This window comes from Odontesthes bonariensis, chromosome 3, assembly GCF_027942865.1.
Source record: "Odontesthes bonariensis isolate fOdoBon6 chromosome 3, fOdoBon6.hap1, whole genome shotgun sequence".
In the NCBI taxonomy this organism is placed as follows: Eukaryota; Metazoa; Chordata; class Actinopteri; order Atheriniformes; family Atherinopsidae; genus Odontesthes; species Odontesthes bonariensis.
In genome coordinates, this window is record NC_134508.1 from 2,504,740 (window position 1) to 2,528,709 (window position 23,970).

At 47.2% G+C, this 23,970-nt stretch overlaps 2 protein-coding genes across 2 annotated transcripts in view; both read left to right on the forward strand.

The window, feature by feature from the left end:
- Nucleotides 1–1,535: 1,535 nt before the first annotated feature.
- Nucleotides 1,536–16,282, forward strand: mkrn2 (makorin, ring finger protein, 2). The gene is made up of 10 exons (XM_075460093.1): nt 1,536–1,651; nt 5,775–5,903; nt 7,472–7,578; nt 9,911–10,087; nt 10,175–10,350; nt 10,852–10,917; nt 11,011–11,159; nt 14,038–14,148; nt 14,233–14,377; nt 15,736–16,282. Exons 1-10 carry the CDS (start codon nt 1,626–1,628, stop codon nt 15,901–15,903), a joined length of 1,254 nt encoding a protein of 417 aa, XP_075316208.1. The 5' UTR covers nt 1,536–1,625; the 3' UTR covers nt 15,904–16,282.
- A 2,527-nt stretch (nt 16,283–18,809) lies between these two features.
- Nucleotides 18,810–23,970, forward strand: part of LOC142376651 (protein FAM107B) — a 28,504-nt gene continuing 23,343 nt past the window's right edge. The window contains exon 1 of the mRNA XM_075460095.1: nt 18,810–18,994. Within this exon, the coding sequence (XP_075316210.1) occupies nt 18,971–18,994 (24 nt within the window). The 5' untranslated portion in view covers nt 18,810–18,970. The remainder of the gene's footprint in view (nt 18,995–23,970) is intronic.

A 23,970-nucleotide genomic window follows, 5' to 3' on the forward strand; every position in this document is an offset into this window, starting at 1 on the left:
GTAGGGGCATAGTACTAAACTTGTTTTATGAGACACACATCTCTCTCTTTTTTGTTTTTAAATAAAAAATTGACAGCTCTCGTTTATTTTTGAAAACCGGAAGTCACCACATGCTGTTGAAAGTTAGCGCTGAGTTTCTCAGTCTTCTCCGGGGTGTAAGCTAATAACTAAGAACACAGTGTATCGTCACAGAGAGCATAGCATATTTTAAAATGAAAAAAATGTTACTTCCTTCCTTGTCTGTCACATATATTGCAAAATAGTAGCCTGGGAATTCCCATGCTGCTTTGCGCTCGATTTCATTCTCACTGCAAAGTCAGCCTGGAAACCGCCGCCCTTATTTTTGCCAGAGTTTGGGAACCAGTCACAGAACGGGGGGGGGGGGGCAGCAAGACGATGACGACGTCTATGCGCTACACCGAAGCTTGTAGAGCGTTAATCCAACATGACAGCGGACACAACGTTACCGTTCGATGCAGCCTTAGAAAGTGTTTCGGAGTAGATTCACCCTGGGGTCATTTGAACCGTGACATCCAGCCAAGTAGCCCACCCGAAGTTTTTCCGATATTGGCTGAACATCAGCTGAGTTACTGAGTTATCCTGAATAGCTTCGTACAAGCGCTAACGGACCCTGGCAGTATCTCCAAAATTACCACACTAAAATCACATGCCATGACACCAAACTTCTACAGTAGTACAAATATGGTCTGTACTCACAAAACGATGCATTTGGAAGTTTGTACATAGTCCAGGAGTTTATTATTATCAACACAAGCCTGATAGCTTTTCTGCTGCTAAAGCTTCGTTGACGTCACTTCCTTGATCTGGGAGCTTCAAAGTAAGATGAGGGTTGATCTACTACTGTAGACAACAAAGCAAGGCTGCTCAATTTCTCCATTGATATAATAAATTCACAACTCAATTCATAAAAAATCATGTAGAATATAGCATATAGGCCTACTTTGTTGTCAATTTAAGTAGCTTAGAGCGCAAGTTTACTTTTATTTTCCATTTTTTTCTTCTTCCTCGTCGAATTTCTGTCGTCATCTGGTATAAGTGATACAATTGGCTATGAATCGCGCGCAAAGCAGCATGGGAAGAACCTGACGTCATTTGATAGACATTCGTAGCGCCCAATAAACGGCTCTAGGCATTCGTAAACCACGCCTCAAATACGAGAAAATGCACACCTAGTTCCCAGACCACCATCTCATCGAGATGTGGACGTGTCAGCCAGGCTAGCAAAATAGCACATTAAAAAAGAAAAACCTTGCTTACTTCCATTTTGCAAACTGTTGCAAACTCTTCTTCATAGATATCTATGCTCTTCTTCACGAATCTACTTCTTCTCCTCCACACATTCTTCTTCTGTGGTTCAATGTGTTGTTCTATGTTGAGCCCCGCCCCCTCAACGTTGATCTCCGCCCCAGTCTGCGGTCAGGGGCTACTCCCGGGAGCCACGGGTTCAGCCCGTCTCTGTGAGCAGTTTCAGCCTCCCACCAGAGGGCGGCGCTGTGGAGCCTTCCCGCGGAACCTTCCTGCCGCTTCTTTGTCGGAGCTGTTAGAAGGAGACACCGAGGAAACAAGTTCTGAGCGGCGGTTCGGTCTGAAGGTCTGCGAGGAAGATGAGCACCAAACAGGTGACCTGCAGGTGAGTGGCCGGCTCCGTCTGTCCTCGTGCCCCCCCGCTGTCCGTCTGCCTCGCGCACCCTCTCTGACCCGGCTCACTGCGCACGCGTTAGCCGCGTGCTAATGTTTTTAGCCGTTAGTTAGCTTAGCTTAGCAGCTCCAACCCGAGCCGGACTCACCCGGTTCGAGGCTGGCTGTCGCGGCTTAGGGTGAGAGGACGCCCCGCCGTCTGATCAGCCCGGCGATTGAATCGATCGATCAGGCGTTACCATGGAAACAGCGTTGCTCCGGACCGTACGCGAAGAAGTAGCTCTGGAATGACGTCAGAGCCAGGTTTGAGGTTTGAGCGGTCTAAAAGTGTTCTGAAGGGGAGCTCCTATTCTTCTGAGGACGGTGTTGTTGCCATGGTAACCTGCAGGTAGATGCTAAATTCTAAATTAACTTTTTTGATCACCAGCCAATGTGGCTAGTAAGTTTCTGAAGTTACCAGCCAATCAGAATTTCCACCAGCCACATATTTTTCCGTGCAAAAAAGACAGATGAGAGCCACTGAATTCATTTGATCAATTTATTAACTAAAGCTTTAAATTCATTTTACAGTGAAATTGGGAATGTATATCCAATTAAAATAATTACAATAATTAAACTTATGTACATACAAAACTTATTTTAACATTTCATTACTCCTCAACCCTCACATACTATTCAGGGTCACATTTTTTGTACATAAAAAATAACTTTAAAACTGATTTGTATTCATGTGAACCCTGAATCTACAAAAATGGAAATATTTAACAACTTTCTAACCATGTTTTAGTGCAGATAATGCACAAAATTAAACACAAAACTACGTGCAGAGACTGAGGCCCCGTTTACACGATAGGAAGACGCAGATATTTTCCTGCGGTTTGGCCTCTCATTTACACCAAAACCCCATTTTTATCACAGAAAACGATTATTTCTAAAACCTCCGGCCAAAGTGGAGATTTCTGATAACGGCGGTTATGTGTTGCCGTGTCAACTGGGAGAAACGGCGTTTTAGGTTCTTAAACGTCACATTATGCGCCAGAAAATGCTTAACGTCATGCGAGCGCCTCATGTTTACAGTTTGTTTGGCTGCTGATCAGGATTATCATGGATGATGTTAAAGTTCTACTAATTTTTCCGTTTGTGCAAACGATTCTGGCCTTATTGCATTTGCAACAAGGATTTTGATTGGCTTGCATGGCTTTATTCCTTTCCCTACACTGCCGGCAACAGGTTTGGCATAGTTATTATGGCGCTTGACGGCGTATTTATGCGGGTTGATGTAAATGACAAGTTTTTTGAAAACGATATTGTGTGCACGATGTTATTATTGAAAACGGAGGGGGGGAAATATTTGTTTCTCTAAATACCCGGCTATGTGTAAATGTGGCCTAATTATGAGGGGACTGTGAAATGCTTAAACATCGTCCGAGCTCTCTGAACTGTCTTCGGACCCATCTAAATCGGTTCCATTTTTCCCTTTTCTCACAAAGTGTGGCCGGCGTGTTTCGCGAGGTTCAATATCATCCTCCTCGCTTCCTTTGGCAGGCAAATCTTTTCTCTTCACGGCCGGCTGTCCCAACCATCGCCACATTTTGTTAGTGTTTGTGTCTGTATTTGTATTTGTACCGGCGTCTATCGTATTTCCAAACCAAGAGTGACCCACGCCCGCTCCCCTAGTACGGCAGCCTCGGCGGGTCCGTTCCCATAGAAACTGCGCTAGCGCGTGCCGCGCATAGACTGTATATAATAATTTTAAAAAAATAACTTTCACCCGCATTTGGCGGGTTGGCGGGTGTTAATTTAGAGCCCTGCTTAAAGGTGGGGTAGGGGATCTTTTTCTGGAGCATTTTTTTACATATTGCTTGAAATACTCTTCACACCCCCATTGCAACCAATTAATTAAAAGTTTTGACACAAAAATGAAAAGTTTTAGTGGCCTCTTGAACGAACAATCTAGGAAAAACACTATCCAATCATACTGAACGGACCGTTAACAATGATTGGATTCTGATGCGTCTATCAAACTGCAATCTGCTCCTCCCTCCCCCTGTGCACGTACCCTGCTCCGTGAACGAATTACGCGCCCAGAAGCTTGGCAGGAAGCTAAAATAGAGCCAGCTTGGCTAGCACCTAGCATTATTAAACGGTTCATTATGATGTTGAAAGGTATTTTCTTACCTGTGAATCCGCCATGAGAAAAAGTTAGCAAAAGTTAGCCAAACCAATCGATGCTTGCTGTCAGAACAGCGCTCGTGCACCTTCGTGCTCGTGAACAAGCATTGCGCGTTCATGTACTCTAGAGGCGTGGCTTCGGGGGGGAAAGTGAAGAAAGGGGTTGGGACTTTTTACCTGTGTATTTTCAAAATGCAGCATCGCTGGACTCAAAATCCAGGATCTCCTACGCTAGCTTTAAGACTCTCCTGTTGTTCCATCCATCCATTTTCTGTACCCGCTTAATCCAACTGTCGGGTGTCGGGCTCTCCTGTTGTTGTTTATTAAACGGAAAATATTCATCCCAAAGTAAATTATAATGTTGCTTTCATTTTTCTCTGAACATCATCAGCTTTCGTGGTGAACAGTTATTGCTGTTGGCAGGAAGGACCTCCCGTATCTCTCTGTGTTTACAGCAGAGCTGAAGCAGCCTCTGACACGCTGTTGTTTTAACTGTTTTTGTACAATGAAGAGGATTGTCAGTCAGCGTCAGAGCAGTCCCCAGCACAGAGCCAGCCTTCTTTATCAGTTTGTGAAAGTAGACTGTAGACTCTCCACCAGACTGATGGAAAATATTACGGCAGGGCGAGTTAACTCGTTATTATCGCGTTACTTGTCAATTATTTAACGCCGATAAACGTTTTATCGCGCATTAACGCAGGTTTTATTATTGTAAAAGTCTGTTGCTCACAGGCTTTTATTTTGTAAAAGTCTGCTGCTGTCTGCTGTGGAACAGGAAAAGAAAGTAATCGGCGGATCCACCAAACATGGAGAAGGGTACGGAACTTTTACTCGGCCATTTTCATTTTAAAGTTCTTCCAGACGGCGGAGTCGACAGAACCAAAGTCATCTGTAAACTCTGCCAAGTTGAATTGTCTTCTCAGCGTAGTAGTTCCAGTCTAAAATATCACTTAAAGGCAAAACACACAACTGATAGCAGCAAGTCATTCAAGGAAACAGACAGTGGAGCGAGGCTTCTACATAAAAACTACAGAAAGATGCTGATGTTAAAAGTGTGTTTGCACAACAAATGTTATGGCACTTTCATTCATATGGCAGCACATTTAAAATAAAGCTAAATGCTAAAAGCTATACGCTACTTTTGGATTCATTTTTGGATTTTGCGTACAAATGCGATTAATCGTGATTAATCAGGGAAATCATGTGATTAATTAGATTAAACATTTTAATCGTTGCCCAGCCCTAGAAAATATGCAACATTTTTTTTCTGCTTGTAATGATGGAGGTAAACAGCTTGGTAACATCTCTCTGTCAGTTTTCTGGGATATTAGAGAAATCATTTGTGACGTTTCTGTCGGTAAATTTGACAGAAAGACCTGAATTAAAGAGCAGTTGAACTACTTCCTGAGCAGTGATGGAAGTTGTACAAAAACAACTGAAAATGAGGATGATTCATATCTGCCACAGGCCACAGCCAGTGATTGATTAAAGCTGAAAGGTTTCACGATTTAGCTTCCTGTTGGATAAAAAGCAGTTTGGTAACTGCTCCTGGATCAGCCCCCGTGTGGAGTCCCACAGGGGTCACTGATCGGTCCTCTGCTGTTTGATCTTTACATTAATGAGGCCTGTAATGTGTTCATTTGTCATTATTACATATTTAAATCGATGAAACCTGGTTTCCTGTTAAGAAAGTTTGTTTCAATGTGAAGAAAACTACTTTTATGAATTCTGAAAGTTTCAGAGACAGAGATTTCAGAGGGAAAATATGTACTGCTGACGTAGAAAAAGATCTTGAAAGAACTTCAGGTTGTGATTGATCATCAATAAACGTGATTACAACATATTGACCCCTTTAAAGGAAGCCCACAGAAGTCCTGTTTAAATCTGTGGACGCCCAGGTGACCAAAGTCGCCTCTAGACAACGTATTTATGCTGTGTTTCAGGTATTTCCTCCATGGAGTGTGCAGGGAGGGCAGTCGCTGTCTGTTCTCTCACGACCCCGCCAACAGTAAACCCTCCACCATCTGCAAGTTCTACCAGAGAGGAGCGTGTGCCTACGGAGAGCGCTGCAGGTGAGACACTCTGACCCGACAGGTGACACTCTGACCCGACAGGTGACACTCTGACCCGACAGGTGACACTCTGACCCGACAGGTGACACTCTGACCTGACAGGTGACACTCTGACCCAACAGGTGACACTCTGACCTGACAGGTGACACTCTGACCCAACAGGTGACACTCTGACCCGACAGGTGACACTCTGATCTGACAGGTGACACTCTGACCCGACAGGTGACACTCTGACCCGACAGGTGACACTCTGACCCGACAGGTGACACTCTGATCTGACAGGTGACACTCTGACCCGACAGGTGACACTCTGACCTGACAGGTGACACTCTGACCCGACAGGTGACACTCTGTCCTGACAGGTGACACTCTGACCTGACAGGTGACACTTTAACCCGACAGGTGACACTCTGACCCGACAGGTGACACTCTGACCCGACAGGTGACACTCTGACCCGACAGGTGACACTCTGTCCTGACAGGTGACACTCTGACCTGACAGGTGACACTTTAACCCGACAGGTGACACTCTGACCCGACAGGTGACACTTTAACCCGACAGGTGACACTCTGACCCGACAGGTGACACTCTGTCCTGACAGGTGACACTCTGACCTGACAGGTGACACTTTAACCCGACAGGTGACACTCTGACCCGACAGGTGACACTTTAACCCGACAGGTGACACTCTGACCCGACAGGTGACACTCTGACCTGACAGGTGACACTCTGACCTGACAGGTGACACTTTAACCCGACAGGTGACACTCTGACCCGACAGGTGACACTTTAACCCGACAGGTGACACTCTGACCCGACAGGTGACACTCTGTCCTGACAGGTGACACTCTGACCTGACAGGTGACACTTTAACCCGACAGGTGACACTCTGACCCGACAGGTGACACTCTGTCCTGACAGGTGACACTCTGTCCTGACAGGTGACACTCTGTCCTGACAGGTGACACTCTGACCTGACAGGTGACACTTTAACCCGACAGGTGACACTCTGACCCGACAGGTGACACTCTGACCCGACAGGTGACACTCTGACCTGACAGGTGACACTTTAACCCGACAGGTGACACTCTGACCCGACAGGTGACACTCTGACCCGACAGGTGACACTCTGACCCGACAGGTGACACTCTGACCTGACAGGTGACACTCTGACCCGACAGGTGACACTTTAACCCGACAGGTGACACTCTGACCCGACAGGTGACACTCTGACCTGACAGGTGACACTCTGACCCGACAGGTGACACTCTGACCTGACAGGTGACACTCTGACCTGACAGGTGACACTCTGACCCGACAGGTGACACTCTGACCCGACAGGTGACACTTTAACCCGACAGGTGACACTCTGACCCGACAGGTGACACTCTGACCTGACAGGTGACACTCTGACCCGAGAGGTGACACTCTGACCCGACAGGTGACACTTTAACCCGACAGGTGACACTCTGACCTGACATATGTCACTCTGTATTAAACATATAACCATGCATGAGCTGTGACATCATTTCCTGGGTGTAGTCAGATGTGTGATATGTGTTTACAGGTACGATCACATCAAACCTTCATCTAGAGGAGCTCCAGAGGACCTGGCAGGTGAAGGAAGAGCCAGCAGAGGTGAAGCTAAGAGGACACTCGTCCTGAGGGACAGAGGTGATGAACACTGCTGTGTCTTGGAGTGAGAAGCCCCTTTCACACTGAGGAAGAACCCGCGTTTAATTCGCGAATTTAGCGTGTCCGCTGTTCCTTTCACACTGACGATCCGGGCTGGGGTGTCAACTCGACTCGCCTTTCGACCCGCGTCGGACCCTAATCTTTTTGCCGAATTTGATGTGAAAGCAATTGACGCGGGTTGGACGTGGGCGTGGCGTGAGGAGTTTAAAAGAGGTTTACGCAGGTGACCAACAAACTGAAAGCCATGAGAAAGAAGTTCCAGAACTCGGCTTCAGGCGGCACGGATCACCTAACACGCCAAGCTTTCATATTGCTCAACGCGATGGTAGCGGATCTCAGTGTGAAACCAGCTACCAGGATAGTCCAGGGAACTCTGTTCAAGTGGGCAGGGAATGCTGGGAAATGTCACACCTTCATTTGGCTTGGTTCCTTTTCACACTGTACTTTTGAAATCGGGTCCAACCGCCTGGATAATGCTGCGCAGTTACAAAAGCTGCTCGTTTGGGTTGTTATTGCCTTAAACGAGCACTGACTGAGGAAAAAGTATCAGGAAGAAGAAAACTTCTTCTCTTTGTTTGTTTCCCATCCTCTCTTTAGCCTCTCAAAGAACCTTTGGCAGTTCTTATAACCTTTTAATCCACGGGGCCGTTTTCTCCCTCATTTGGACATTAGCCGCTTTCGGACAGACCGTTCTAAGAACGCAGTTATCAGAACTGTCCTACTCGAATTTCGTTCTGATAACTGTCCTTCCCCAGCGGAACTGTTTCAGTCTGCATTCCCACATGAGTCGGGACTGATGTGCCGCGCGCAGCCGTCTGCATCAGTGACGTGTTAGCCATTAGCCGTTTAGCGCCACATTCAACAACAAAACAAAACATAACCCGGTAAAACCCAGGAGAGAAGAAAAAACACCACCAAGAAGCTAACATGGAGAGCGGGGAGGCCACCGTGTTCATGGTCTGCATGATGGTGATATTAATCATGGACAATCACATCAGGCGTCTAATATCGAGGCTGGAAGAGCTCACAGAGAGAGTCAGGAGACGATACTTTTTCATTTCATGAAGGAAGAAAGGAGAGCAGAGCGCCCCAGACAAAGGAGACCAGTGTAAGTTTAACTTATTAAACACGCCAAGGTTGTGTCCGTGTTGTATGAGGAAACATTTCAGCCGTGACAGCATGACATGGGGCGGAGCTACCGACCACCACACACCTCCGTCAGATGGGTTCTATAGAACCATGAAAAGACCCGACCTCGGAGAAGGAGCTGAAAGGGTTATAAGAACTAAGGGAGAAAGCCCCGAGTTCCTGTATGTCCGAACACGGGAGAAAACGGCCCGCGGATTAAAAGGTTATTTGAACTGCCAAAGGTTCCTACAGTCCGAAATCAGCTATACAGAAACTCGGGACCACGGCCCTCAGTTCCTACAACTATTTCAGCTCCTTCTCCTCAGCTGGGTCTGTTCTGGGTTCTATAGGAACACATCTGACGGAGGTGTTTGGTGGTCGGTAGCTCCGCCCCTTGGTGGTCGGTAGCTCCGCCCCTTGGTGATCGGTAGCTCCGCCCCTTGGTGATCGGTAGCTCCGCCCCTTGTCATGTTGTCAGGCTGAAATGTTTCCTCATACCACACGGACACAACCTTGGCGTGTTTAATAAGTTAAACCTCCACGTGGTCTCCTTTGTCTGCGGCGCTCTGCTCTCCTTCCTTCATGAAACCAAGAAGTACGGCCTGCGCTCCATCCTGCGTCTCCTGACTCTCTCTGTGAGCTCTGCCAGCCTCCATGTTAGACGCCCCATGTGATCGTCCATGATTAATATCACCATCATGCAGACCATGAACACGGTGGCCTCCCCGCTCTCCATCTTAGCTTCTTGGTGCTGTTTTCTTCTCTCCTTACTTTTACCGGGTTTTGTTTTGTTCTTTTTTGTTGTTGAATGTGGCGCTAAAGTAACACGTCGCTGTCGCAGACGGCTGCAGCGCATCAGTCCCTATCAGGTCCGACTCATGTGGGAATGCAAACTGAAACAGTTCCGCTGGAGAAGGGCAGTTATTAGAACGGCTCTGTCCGAAAGCGGCTTTTGGTTCCCTTCCTCTCTTTGGTTCTCTTCCTCTCTTTGGTTCCTATCCAGATATTCACTTTAAAGCTGCTTAGAACTGTCCAAACTGTGTTTCTGCCTTTTTTTTCTGTATTCTGTATTTATGTTGATGTTTGACCATGTTTCAGTTTCCTCCTTTAACATAAAATGAATAAAGAAAAAGAGGAAAAGAGTCTCGTCCCCAGAAGCTGAAACATCTGTCCTGTCCTGCAGCTCTGGCTGCTGACTCAGGGTTCCGGGTCCCGCCAGACAGTCCGGGGTCGATGGTCCCGGGGTCGATGGTCCCGGGGTCGATGGTCCCGGGGTCGATGCTCCCGGCGGCGGCGGCAGCTCCACACACGTACGTTGAGGCCATCAGAACCGGGCTGGACGCCTCGGCTCAGGAACAAGGTCGGGCACTAAAAACCCCTCGTTTGATTGGCTGTTGGCTGTGTGTGACATCATCAACGTAAACAGAGGTCTCCCCCCTCTCTGTAGAGCCTCACCCAGTGGGCGGGGCTTACCCAGACGCCCCCCTGCTGTGTCCGTACGCCGCGGCCGGACACTGCTTCTACGAGGAGGGCTGCCCGTATCTCCATGGCGACCTGTGTGACGTGTGCGGGCTGCAGGTGCTCCACCCCCACGACCCCGAGCAGAGGAAAGCGCACGAGAAGGTGTGATTGGTTGATTAAAGGGACAGTTCACCTCTTTTGACCTGAAGCTGTGTAACATCCCATATCAGCAGCATCATTTCTGAACATCTTCTTACCCCCTGCTGCGTCCTGTGAGCAGAGTTCCAGCCTCGTTTTGGTGTTGATGAAGGTAGTCCGGCTAGTTGGCTGGGGTTTAAAAAATAAAGCGTTTTGCTTCTCAAAACAATATGCGTTCAACAGAGTAATACATTTGCATCACAAAATGGTTCTCCAGGAAAAAGTCAGACCTCACAATCTCTTGGCCCTATTTTCTCTCCAACTAGCCGGACTACCTTCATCAACACCAAAACGAGGCTGGAACTCTGCTCACAGGACGCAGCAGGGGGTAAGAAGATGTTCAGAAATGATGTTGCTGATATGGGATGTCACACAGCTTCATGTCAAAAGAGGCGAACTGTCCCTTTAGTGTGAGCACATGTTGCCTGTAGCCCTAACACACCTAACCCCAGCGTGTGCGTGCAGATGTGTATGCTGGCGTTCGAGGCCGACATGGAGAAGGCGTTTGCGGCGCAGCTCAGCCAGGACAAGGTGGGTCCCCTCCGGTCTCTAAAGCTGGTTGTCGTGGTTATGCCCCCCTGGTTGTCGTGGTTACGCCCCCCCCTGACTCTGGTTGTCCTGCAGGTGTGCTCCATCTGCATGGAGGTGGTGGTCCAGAAGCAGAACCCCTCGGACCGCAGGTTCGGCATCCTGTCCTCCTGCTGCCACATCTTCTGCCTGGCCTGCATCCGGCAGTGGCGTTGCACCCGCAACTTCAGCAACGACATCATCAAGTGAGTCATCCACAGAGACCGCCCCAGAACCGGGTCTGAGGGTTCTGGGAGGTCTGATGGTTCTGGGAGGTCTGGTGGCGTCTGATGGGGTCTGATGGGATCTGATGGGGTCTGATGGCGTTCTGATGGGGTCTGATGGGGTCTGATGGGGTCTGATGGCGGTCTGATGGGGTGTGATGGCGGTCTGATGGGGGTCTGATGGTGGTCTGATGGGGTCTGATGGGGTCTGATGACGCTCTGATGGGGTCTGATGGTGGTCTGATGGGGTCTGATGACGCTCTGATGGGGTCTGATGGTGGTCTGATGGCGCTCTGATGGGGTCTGATGGTGTCTGATGGGGGTCTGATGGCGCTCTGATGGGGTCTGATGGTGTCTGATGGTGGTCTGATGGGCTCTGATGGGGTCTGATGGTGGTCTGATGGGGGTCTGATGGGGTCTGATGGGCTCTGATGGCGGTCTGATGGGGGTCTGATGGGGTCTGATTGGGTCTGATGGGGTCTGATGGCGCTCTGATGGGGTCTGATGGTGTCTGATGGGGGTCTGATGGGCTCTGATGGCGGTCTGATGGGGGTCTGATGGGGTCTGATTGGGTCTGATGGGGTCTGATGACGCTCTGATGGGGTCTGATGGTGGTCTGATGGCGCTCTGATGGGGTCTGATGGTGTCTGATGGGGGTCTGATGGCGCTCTGATGGGGTCTGATGGTGTCTGATGGTGGTCTGATGGCGCTCTGATGGGGTCTGATGGTGTCTGATGGGGGTCTGATGGGGTCTGATGGGGTCTGATGACGCTCTGATGGGGTCTGATGGTGGTCTGATGGGGTCTGATGACGCTCTGATGGGGTCTGATGGTGGTCTGATGGGGTCTGATGGGGTCTGATGACACTCTGATGGGGTCTGATGGGGTCTGATGACACTCTGATGGGGTCTGATGGGGTGTGATGGCGGTCTGATGGGGGTCTGATGGCGGTCTGATGGCGGTCTGATGGGGTCTGATGGGGTCTGATGGGGTCTGATGACACTCTGATGGCGGTCTGATGGGGTCTGATGGGCTCTGATGGGGTCTGATGGGGTGTAATGGCGGTCTGATGGGGGTCTGATGGCGGTCTGATGGGGGTCTGATGGGGTGTAATGGCGGTCTGATGGGGGTCTGATGGCGGTCTGATGGCGGTCTGATGGGGGTCTGATGGGGTGTGATGGCGGTCTGATGGGGGTCTGATGGCGGTCTGATGGCGGTCTGATGGGGGTCTGATGGGGTGTGATGGCGGTCTGATGGGGGTCTGATGGCGGTCTGATGGCGGTCTGATGGGGGTCTGATGGGGTGTGATGGCGGTCTGATGGGGGTCTGATGGTGGTCTGATGGGGTCTGATGGGGTCTGATGACACTCTGATGGGGTCTGATGGGGTGTGATGGCGGTCTGATGGGGGTCTGATGGCGGTCTGATGGGGGTCTGATGGCGGTCTGATGGGGTCTGATGGGGTCTGATGACGCTCTGATGGGGTCTGATGGTGGTCTGATGGGGTCTGATGGGGGTCTGATGGGGTCTGATGGGGTCTGATGGGGGTCTGATGGCGGTCTGATGGGGTCTGATGGCGGTCTGATGGGGTCTGATGGGGTCTGATGGCGGTCTGATGGGGTCTGATGGGGGTCTGATGGCGGTCTGATGGGGTCTGATGGGGTCTGATGGGGGTCTGATGGCGGTCTGATGGCGGTCTGATGGGGTCTGATGGGGTCTGATGGCGGTCTGATGGGGTCTGATGGGGTCTGATGGGGGTCTGATGGCGGTCTGATGGGGTCTGATGGGGTCTGATGGCGGTCTGATGGCGGTCTGATGGGGTCTGATGGCGGTCTGATGGGGTCTGATGGGGTCTGATGGGGGTCTGATGGCGGTCTGATGGGGTCTGATGGGATCTGATGGCGGTCTGATGGCGGTCTGATGGGGTCTGATGGGGTCTGATGGGGTCTGATGGCGGTCTGATGGGGTCTGATGGGATCTGATGGCGGTCTGATGGGGGTCTGATGGGGTGTGATGGGGTGTGATGGGGTCTGATGGAGGTCTGATGATGGTGTGATGGCGGTCTGATGGGGTCTGATGGGCTATGATGGGGTTTGATGGGGTCTGATGGGGGTCTGATGGGGGTCTGATGGGATCTGATGGGGTCTGATGGGGTCTGATGGGGGTCTGATGGGGGTCTGATGGGGGTCTGATGGGGGTCTGATGGCGGTCTGATGGCGCTCTGATGGCGGTCTGATGGCGCTCTGATGGCGGTCTGATGGAGGTCTGATGGGCTCTGATGGGGTCTGATGCGGTCTGATGGGGTCTGATGGGGGTCTGATGGCGGTCTGATGGCGGTCTGATGGGGTCTGATGGGGTCTGATGGCGGTCTGATGGGGTCTGATGGGCTCTGATGGGGTCTGATGGGGTCTGATGGGGGTCTGATGGCGGTCTGATGGCGGTCTGATGGGGTTTGATGGGGTCTGATGGCGGTCTGATGGGGTCTGATGGGCTCTGATGGGGTCTGATGGGGTCTGATGGGGGTCTGATGGGGGTCTGATGGGGGTCTGATGGGCTCTGATGGGGTCTGATGGGCTCTGATGGGCTCTGATGGGGTCTGATGGCGGTCTGATGGGGCTCTGATGGGGTCTGATGGGCTCTGATGGGGTCTGATGGGCTCTGATGGGCTCTGATGGGGTCTGATGGGCTCTGATGGGCTCTGATGGGGTCTGATGGGGGTCTGATGGGCTCTGATGGGGTCTGATGGGCTCTGATGGGCTCTGATGGGGTCTGATGGCGGTCTGATGGGGCTCTGATGGCGGTCTGATGGGGTCTGATGGCGCTCTGATGGCGCTCTCTCTCTCTCTCTCTCTCTCTCTCTCAGATCGTGTCCGCAGTGCCGGCTCATCTCAGAGTTCGTGATCCCTTCGGTTTACTGGGTGGAGGACCAGGATGATAAGGACCAACTGATCGAGCTCTTCAAGTCGGGCGTCAGGTGGGCTTCCTGCCAGCTCTCAGCCAATCAGCGCGCAGCTGGGGGCGGAGCCTGATCTAACTGTGTGTCTCCGTGTCTCCGCAGTAAGAAGGCCTGCAAGTACTTCGATCAGGGCCGCGGCTCGTGTCCGTTCGGGGGAAAGTGTCTGTATCTCCATGCCTTCCCGGACGGAAGCCGAGCGGAACCCGACCGACCGCGGAAACAGCTGAGCTCCGAGGGCAACGTCCGGGTGAGAACCTGCCGCCGCTGCTGCTGCTGGGATCTGTAGTTCTCTGTGGTTTTTTGTGGTTTTCTGTAGTTCTCTGTGGTTTTCTGTCGTTTTCTGTAGTTCTCTGTAGTTCTCTGTAGTTCTCTGTGGTTTTCTGTAGTTTTCTGTAGTTTTCTGTGGTTTTCTGTAGTTTTCTGTCGTTCTCTGTAGTTTTCTGTAGTTTTCTGTGGTTTTCTGTAGTTTTCTGTAGTTTTCTGTGGTTCTCTGTGGTTCTCTGTAGTTTTCTTTAGTTCTCTGTGGTTTTCTGTCGTTCTCTGTGGTTTTCTGTGGTTTTCTGTAGTTCTCTGTAGTTCTCTGTAGTTCTCTGGTTTTCTGTAGTTCTCTGTAGTTTTCTGTAGTTCTCTGGTTTTCTGTAGTTCTCTGGTTCTCTGTAGTTCTCTGTAGTTTTCTGTAGTTCTCTGTAGTTCTCTGGTTTTCTGTAGTTCTCTGTAGTTTTCTGTAGTTCTCTGTAGTTTTCTGTAGTTCTCTGGTTTTCTGTAGTTCTCTGTGGTTTTCTGTTGTTTTCTGTAGTTCTCTGTGGTTTTCTGTAGTTCTCTGTAGTTTTCTGTAGTTTTCTGTAGTTCTTTTGTTTTCTGTAGTTCTATGTAGTTTTATGTGGTTTTCTGTAGTTTTCTGTAGTTCTCTGTGGTTTTCTGTAGTTCTCTGTGGTTTTCTGTAGTTCTCTGTAGTTTTCTGTAGTTTTCTGTAGTTCTTTTGTTTTCTGTAGTTCTATGTAGTTTTATGTGGTTTTCTGTAGTTTTCTTTAGTTCTCTGTGGTTTTCTGTGGTTTTCTGTAGTTCTCTGTAGTTTTCTGTAGTTTTCTGTGGTTTTCTGTAGTTTTCTGTGGTTTTCTGTGGTTTTCTGTAGTTCTCTGTAGTTCTATGTAGTTTTATGTGGTTTTCTGTAGTTTTCTTTAGTTTTCTGTGGTTTTCTGTAGTTTTCTGTAGTTTTCTGTGGTTCTCTGTGGTTCTCTGTAGTTTTCTTTAGTTCTCTGTGGTTTTCTGTCGTTCTCTGTGGTTTTCTGTGGTTTTCTGTAGTTCTCTGTAGTTCTCTGTAGTTCTCTGGTTTTCTGTAGTTCTCTGTAGTTCTCTGTGGTTTTCTGTAGTTCTCTGTGGTTTTCTGTAGTTTTCTGTAGTTCTTTTTTTTTCTGTAGTTCTCTGTGGTTTTCTGTGGTTTTCTGTAGTTCTTTTGTTTTCTGTAGTTCTATGTAGTTTTATGTGGTTTTCTGTAGTTTTCTGTAGTTTTCTGTAGTTCTCTGTGGTTTTTTGTAGTTCTCTGTGGTTTTCTGTAGTTCTCTGTAGTTTTTTTTTCCGCCCCTGACTCGTGTTTTCTGCCCTCAGTTCATGAACAGCGTGCGTCTGTGGGACTTCATCCAGGAGCGCGAGCAGCGAGCGGTCCCGCCCCTGCCCGCCCTGGACGATGACATCACCGAGCTGCGGGAGCTCTTCATGCAGATGTCCGGGCCGAGCCGCGAGCAGCCGGAGACCCCGCCCACCGCGGACCCGTAGGCGCCCGGCTGGACGGCGTCCTCCGGGCGGCCACGTTTAGCAGAATAAATCATGTGACCTCTGCAGTCGTACCCGGCGCCTCGCGTCCAATGAGATCGAGCTGATATTTAATTTATTGTGTATAAAAGTAAATACAGAATCGGTGTGAAGTCAAACCGTGATGTTTGTTGTGAGTTTGTGGTCACAGCTGGGTGGGCGGAGCTTACACAGTTACAGGTTTGTGTCAGAAAAACACCTGATTCATGTCTTTCTGTCGGTTAGGATGAGTTTAACTTAGGGAAATGTCCTGTTAACGGCGTGAACCGAAGTCTAAAAATGCTTCTAAATTCATCCGAACCTTTCATTTAACCGGGAATAAAAACTCTTTAAAGATTAAAAATGTCTTTTCTAAGATGTCCTCCCCAACAACACACACACACGTTCCACACCAAACGTTGTCCACATACAAGAAAAACCGGAGAACGGCATTAATTCAGCGTATTTAATCACTCAGAGACGCTTTAAAATCAGTTTAAATCTGTTTAATGTGTGGATTCCAACAGCTCAGATCAGAGGAATAATTCTTAGGAATAACTTCCTGTTCTTCGCTGAAAGATGGAGCTCCAGCTTCACGAATGTTTGGATCCACAGAAGGACGAGCAGTGAGGTGTGAACCTCGGAGCTCTGAGGTGCACCGCATCCAAGTCAGAGAAGAAGAAGAAGAAGAAGAAGAAGAGATCCATCAGTGGACGCAGAGGCTCACCTCTCTGTGTTAAAGGACTATCCTTGTTTCTACAAATCAAGTTAAAGATTTTAAGATAGATTTGTTTATTTTATTTTATTTATTTAAAACGGGGACAATGCACAGAAGCATTAATCGTGAGAGAAGAGATGCCTTGTGCCAGGTTGTAGCAACATTTGCCAAGTTCCACCTGTAATCCCTCTGGGCACGTAAAGGTAAGAACAGATTAAGATTGTAAAATATGACAAGTAAAAGTTAATATGCAGACCATAGTATTTTAAAAATAGACAAAATACGCTGGCAAAATCCTGAAGTGAACAGTAGGGATCCACAACACATACTCTCTCTCATTACAAATTCAAACACAAACACACGGATAACAGTCCAACTTTCCCCAACAACCACACTCATTACACACACCAGCAACCAGACATATATATACACACACTCAAACCACTCAATGTGTGCAAGCTTGCTTACTTAATAACCAGCGCTTTGATAAGCATGAGAATGTGGGGATTTATACATGAGATAATTTCTGTGGGAAGGACATTCCACTGACACATGAAAATGTAAATGTACTTTATTTCTACAGCCCTTTACTGACTTCAGTCTGACTGAATCATGCCAGATGTGTTCTCTAGATGTTAAAGCACCTGGACAGCAGTGTTTGCATGGCGATAAACAGCTGTGTCATCAGCATAAAGATGTAGAGGTTCATCAGTAATATGTTTTCACCCACATTATTTATGTAAATTGTAAAAAAAAGAGTGGGTCCTAAAACTGAGCCTTGCGGCACACCGTTGGAGACCTTTAAATGACCCGATGAAACGCCGCTGTGCTGCACACGCTGCCGACGATCTGAGAGGTGGTTTGAGAACCAGCCAACGGTTTTATCTGAGTGGGACGATCAATAATCTGAGATTAAAAGACAGACAATGGGCTTTAAAATCATTAAAATCACCTACCAGCCGGAGGATTTCCTTAAAATGTAAGAGCTAAAATCTGCATGAAGGATACAAAGACCATATATATATATATAAATATATATATTAGGGCTGGGTGAGTTAACTTGTTATTATTGCGTTAACTCGTTAATTACTTAACGGCGATAAATATTTTATTGCGCATTAACGCAGTTTTTTTTTTTTTAATATAAAAAAAAAAAAAATTATTATTATTTTATAATAACATACTAACATACCTATTATTATAGCCTCTTGTACATGGGGCGCCTACTCAACCCACTACGCCACGGACCACCCCTGTTTTATTATTTATTTTATTATTGTAAAAGTCTGTTGCTGACAGGCTTTTATTTTGTAAAAGTCTGCTGCTCACAGGCTTTTATTTTGTAAAAGTCTGCTGCTGTCTGCTGTGGAACAGGAAAAGAAAGTAATCGCCGGATCCACCAAACATGGAGAAGGGTACGGAACTTTTACTCGGCCATTTTCATTTTAAAGTTCTTCCAGACGGCGGAGTCGACAGAACCAAAGTCATCTGTAAACACTGCCAAGTTGAATTGTCTTCTCAGCGTAGTAGTTCCAGTCTAAAATATCACTTAAAGGCAAAACACACAACTGATAGCAGCAAGTCATTCAAGGAAACAGACAGTGGAGCGAGGCTTCTACATAAAAACTACAGAAAGATGCTGATGTTAAAAGTGTGTTTGCACAGCAAATGTTATGGCACTTTCATTCATATGGCAGCACATTTAAAATAAAGCTAAATGCTAAAAGCTATACACTACTTTTGAATTCATTTTTAGATTTTGCGTACAAATGCGATTAATCGTGATTAATCAGGGAAATCATGTGATTAATTAGATTAAACATGTTAATCGTTGCCCAGCCCTAATAGATATATATCTATATGATCTATATGGTTCTGATCCTTTATGTTGGGCATCCTCAGCAGCTCGCTGTGGGAGTTTCCACGCCCGCGTGAACCTGAACTCTGGATGTTTGAGTCCTCTCAGGCCCGACACTTGCTGAGAACAGCGCTGAGGACTTTAAAGATGGAGTCAGACCTGGCTGCTTTCTGGCTTCTTGTCAACACTAATTACATTAATCCAGCCAGAGCACCTTAACCTCTCACAGCTGAGAGCAGAACAGGAACAGGTGGCCGGGCCTCCTCCTCCTCCTCCTCCTCCTCCTACTCACATTTGGACGCTCGGACTGTTTCGGCTCTGACCGGCTGCTCTTTGCTCTGCTTTTTACTGGAATGAGTTTCCCCCGGCTGCCTCCTGCTGCTGTGGGCTAACAGAGACCCGGCTGCCAGGCAAGTGGAGGAAGAAGAGCTGCTGGACCTGCTGCCATAAACAGGAGAGGCTCATAATAAGGAATAATGGGAGCTGCTTATGGAAAGAAGGTGAGTGTTTCTGCCCTGAGGAGGAAGCCACAGCTTCAGTCTGATCTGAGTCTGAGTCTGAGTCTGAGTCTGAGTCTGAGTCTGAGTCTGAGTCTGAGTCTGAGTCTGAGTCTGATCTGAGTCTGATCTGAGTCTGAGTCTGATCTGAGTCTGATCTGAGTCTGATCTGAGTCTGAGTCTGAGTCTGAGTCTGAGTCTGAGTCTGAGTCTGAGTCTGAATACTGAGTCTGAGTCTGAGTCTGATCTGTCAGCTGCTCTGATGATTGATTCACTGATTAGTCATCAGGTAATGTTGCTCCATGACTTACAGTTGAACAAACATTCACCGAACCGGCCTTTGAAAACTTTACTTTTGTGCCATAATCAGGAGGAACAAAGCGGTGAACTCTGACCCTTTACAAAGCAAACGAGTGATTAATAATCGACGGGAATCAGTTGCTGTTTGCTTCAGATCAGCGTAATCAGGTCACGAAACGGCCTTTTTCCTCCATGTTTGGGTTCTGTCTACGCTTTTTAGAATCTGCCATCCGTCAGATTGTGACCACACAGGTGCAGAGAGATTACAGGTGTTTCCAGGTGTGTGTTAGGATGCATCCAGAGGTTTCCAGGTGTGTGTTAGGATGCATCCAGAGGTTTCCAGGTGTGTGTTAGGATGTCAGAGGTCCGGTTTGAAACGCTGCTGGTTCCACTGGTGCCACACATCTTCTCCGATAACGCTGCATCCTTCCATCGTCTGACAGAAAGTAAATCAGTCTGTCTCATGTTTGGAGGTACGGTGGCTCAGAGGGGTCAAACGACTCCCTAAAAAAGCATTTAACTTTGATATGTAACTCTATAAGCGTATAAAAAACTAAAAGTCAAATGTGCTCTGCACTGGAAAAAATCTAAATCTTACCAAGTATATTTGTCTCATTGAGTATCTCATTACACTTAATATCAGACCATTTCAGCCAGATATAGGGACTTGTTTTAATACAATACATCTGGAATATCTTGTTAAGTGAAACAGTCTTGAAAACAAATTGTTTTGAGTCAGATTTCACATGAAACAAGCTTTTTTTTTCATTTGAAAAAAGCCGATTTTCACTAGTTCCATTGGCAGATTTTTTTGCTTATTTCAAGCAAAAACGTCTTTTATTTGTTGTTTTTTTTACTTATTTTTGGAGGGGCATTTTTTCCAGTGTGAAACTTAGAAGAAGGATGAAGACTTTGGAGTTTGAATTGAGGACTCCAAAGAATTGAACTCAAACTGTGCATTTAACTGTGCATGGTTCATAATGACCACGTCTGCCTGCTGGGGAACTTTTCAAACACGCCGTTTTCTGTTAATCGGACTTCCTCTGAGCACAACAAACACAGGATTCAGGATGAATGTTACGTCACGTCTGAAAGCCCTCAGGTCAGCAGGTCCCGCTGCCAGAGGCAGGATCAGAAACCGAGGATAAAAGCGTGGCCCTGCTAACCTGCGACCGGCCCAAACCTCCCACAGAGGGACAGAACCGGGTTTCAGGCCTTAAAGTTTGGGAGTTAACCCTGTTCTCAGGTCTGCCGCTCTGGGGAAGCTCCTCCGGTTTCTGACCAGCTATCTGAACACCGGCCGTGACAAACGTCCAGGATCAGAAACGTTGCAGACGAACACCGAGCAGCGCTGTGTTGTCGTTGGGTCGGTAATCACAGAGCTGCAGATACCTGCAGAGAGAAGAGCCCACAGAGAGCAGCTGAACGGGTGGGTTAGGGTCTGAATGACTCTCCTGGAGCTTTTCCATAACATTCAGATACAGAAATCTGACTCTGTTGGACTCAGATCCCTCTGAACAGTCCAACTGACACACAGCAGAGGTGGTGGATCTGATCAGCTGCTCAGAGGAATCAATAACTTTCCTCCTCCTTGGTTTCCCTTTTGATGATCAGCTTCATCAGAGTCGTTTCTTCTTAGCGTCTGAGCAAAACGAAAGAGAGGAAACTGTTTCAGAGAGTTTGAGCTGCAGCTTCTGCTCTCCGTCTGATTACAGATCAATATTCCTGATTACAGATCAATATTCCTGATTACAGATCAATGTTCCTCTGATTACAGATCTATATTCCTCTGATTACAGGTCAATATTCCTCTGATTACAGATCTATATTCCTCTGATTACAGATCAATATTCCTGATTACAGATCAATATTCCTCTGATTACAGATCTATATTCCTGATTACAGGTCAATATTCCTGATTACAGATCAATATTCCTCTGATTACAGGTCAATATTCCTGATTACAGGTCAATATTCCTGATTACAGATCAATATTCCTCTGATTACAGGTCTATATTCCTGATTACAGGTCAATATTCCTGATTACAGATCAATATTCCTCTGATTACAGGTCAATATTCCTGATTACAGGTCAATATTCCTGATTACAGATCAATATTCCTCTGATTACAGATCAATATTCCTCTGATTACAGATCAATATTCCTCTGATTACAGATCAATATCCACCCTAACTCTGAGCTTTATCCCAAAGGAAACTTTGCTCCCCGACATGTTAAAAAGTTTCTGGAACCGAAGAAAAGTCACGAGTTGTTTCCTGCGGATCAGCTGAGGCTCACAGGAATGTTCTGCTCAGCCAGGAAACCTGAGCAGGACAAATATTTCAGTTATGAGGCAACGTCACACCTGTTGAGGAGGGTGTGTTTGTTTCCACGGTAACCGGCAGCTGATGGGGGGGGGGGCATGGACCCCCTGGAGCAGCTGTAACGTGTTGCCCACATCAGATCCCCGGGTTATTTTTACCCCAATGTTCCCTTCAGCTGCAGCAGGTGGAGACGAGGCCTCAGAACTGCTATCCAAACCTGGCCGGTTCTGGAGCCGAGCCTGGCCCCTGAACGGGCCGGTTCTGGAGGATAATTACCCAACTATAGCTATAATGGAATTAACGACGCAATTGGAAAGAAACCGAAAGGAAAGAAATTCAAACGAAAGAAAATGAAAGGAAAGAAAGTGAAAGGAAAGAAAGCGAAAGGAAAGAAAGCGAAAGGAAAGAAAGCGAAAGGAAAGAAAGCGAAAGGAAAGAAAGCAAAAGGAAAGAAAGCATAAGGAAAGAAAATGAAAGGAAAGAAAGTGAAAGGAAAGAAAGCGAAAGGAAAGAAAGCGAAAGGAAAGAAAGTCAAAGGAAAGAAAGCGAAAGGAAAGAAATTCAAACGAAAGAAAATGAAAGGAAAGAAAGTGAAAGGAAAGAAAGCGAAAGGAAAGAAAGCGAAAGGAAAGAAAGCGAAAGGAAAGAAAGTGAAAGGAAAGAAAGCAAAAGGAAAGAAAGCATAAGGAAAGAAAATGAAAGGAAAGAAAGTGAAAGGAAAGAAAGCGAAAGGAAAGAAAGCGAAAGGAAAGAAATTCAAAGGAAAGAAAATGAAAGGAAAGAAAGCGAAAGGAAAGAAAGACAAAGGAAAGAAAGACAAAGGAAAGAAAGCGAAAGGAAAGAAAGCGAAAGGAAAGAAAGACAAAGGGAAGAAAGCGAAAGGAAAGAAAGTGAAAGGAAAGAAAGCAAAAGGAAAGAAAGCGAAAGGAAAGAAATTCAAAGGAAAGAAAATGAAAGGAAAGAAAGCAAAAGGAAAGAAAGCGAAAGGAAAGAAAGCGAAAAGAAAGAAAGTCAAAGGAAAGAAAGCAAAAGGAAAGAAAGTGAAAGGAAAGAAAGCGAAAGGAAAGAAAGCGAAAGGAAAGAAAGCAAAAGGAAAGAAAGCAAAAAGAAAGAAAGCAAAAGGAAAGAAAGCGAAAGGAAAGAAAGCAAAAGGAAAGAAAGCAAAAAGAAAAAGCGAAAGGAAAGAAAGCGAAAGGAAAGAAAGCAAAAGGAAAGAAAGCAAAAGGAAAGAAAGCAAAAGGGAAGAAAGCGAAAGGAAAGAAAGTGAAAGGAAAGAAAGTGAAAGGAAAGAAAGCAAAAGGAAAGAAAGCGAAAGGAAAGAAAGCGAAAGTAGGAACAAACAACGCGATGGAGAATGCTCCGTTGGGCATCGAGTTTGTGCAACAAGCAGCTCATCACAGACCAAATGTAGAGGGACGTAGCTTCATCTGGCTCTGCGTTCTCCATCTTTCTCCAATGCCTGAGTTTGTTGTTGTTGTTGGTGGTGAAGAGGTCAACAGGAAGTGGCTCTATTAGCAACAGCTGGAATGGGTACAGCGCCACCTATCATACCGGGGTATGACACGCTTTGTGCCTCTGATCCCATTCATTCACCGCCAGATATCCAAGGAGAATTACCCTTTAATCTGATTGTAATTTAGCCAATAATCTGATCCTTTCAGGGTCATGTGACCCCACTGAGTGATGGATCGTATCAGATCATCAGCAGGGATCAGACGGTGAGATCTGTAACAGACGAACAAATGTGTGATTCGCCCTGAAAACAACACGGAGACGCGTCTCAGATCTCTATGAACCAGCTCTAATTAACCAGGAGAACACGTGACGGAGACCCGAGCTGATCCGGGATCAGGTGGTGTCGGGCTGCGTGAGCAGGATGGAGCCAGACAGGCAGATTAAGACCAGTGGAGGAAATCTTGCTGCTAAAAATATAGAACGCAAGGTGTTCCAGAGGCTTCGTTTCAACGTTTACACAAACACAGGAGAGTCATGTGACAGGAAGTCAGCTCATCCGAACATTAGGAACCCATGACTTCAGAGTCAGACCCTGGCTGTGTTCGAAACCGCCTACTGCATACTACATACTGCATACTGCATACTGCATACTGCATACTGCATACTACATACTATATACTATATACTACATACTGCATACTGCATACTACATACTACATACTGCATACTGCATACTGCATACTGCATACTATATACTACATACTACATACTGCATACTACATACCTGCCGACAGCCGCGCCTGTTACGGTGTTTGCTGCTCGGAAGCAGGGGTCTGCTCGGTCTGCACAGCACATAAAGAGAAAGAAAAGGAAAGGAAACCAAAGGAAAGGAAATAAAA

Excerpts from the sequence above, each read along its gene's own strand:
- mkrn2 (XM_075460093.1), top strand. The coding sequence starts at position 1,626 with ATGAGCACCAAACAGGTGACCTGCAG. Across the intron at positions 1,652-5,774 it reads ACCAAACAGGTGACCTGCAG|GTATTTCCTCCATGGAGTGT; the intron begins GTGAGTGGCCGG and ends GCTGTGTTTCAG. Across the intron at positions 11,160-14,037 it reads TTCAGCAACGACATCATCAA|ATCGTGTCCGCAGTGCCGGC; the intron begins GTGAGTCATCCA and ends TCTCTCTCTCAG.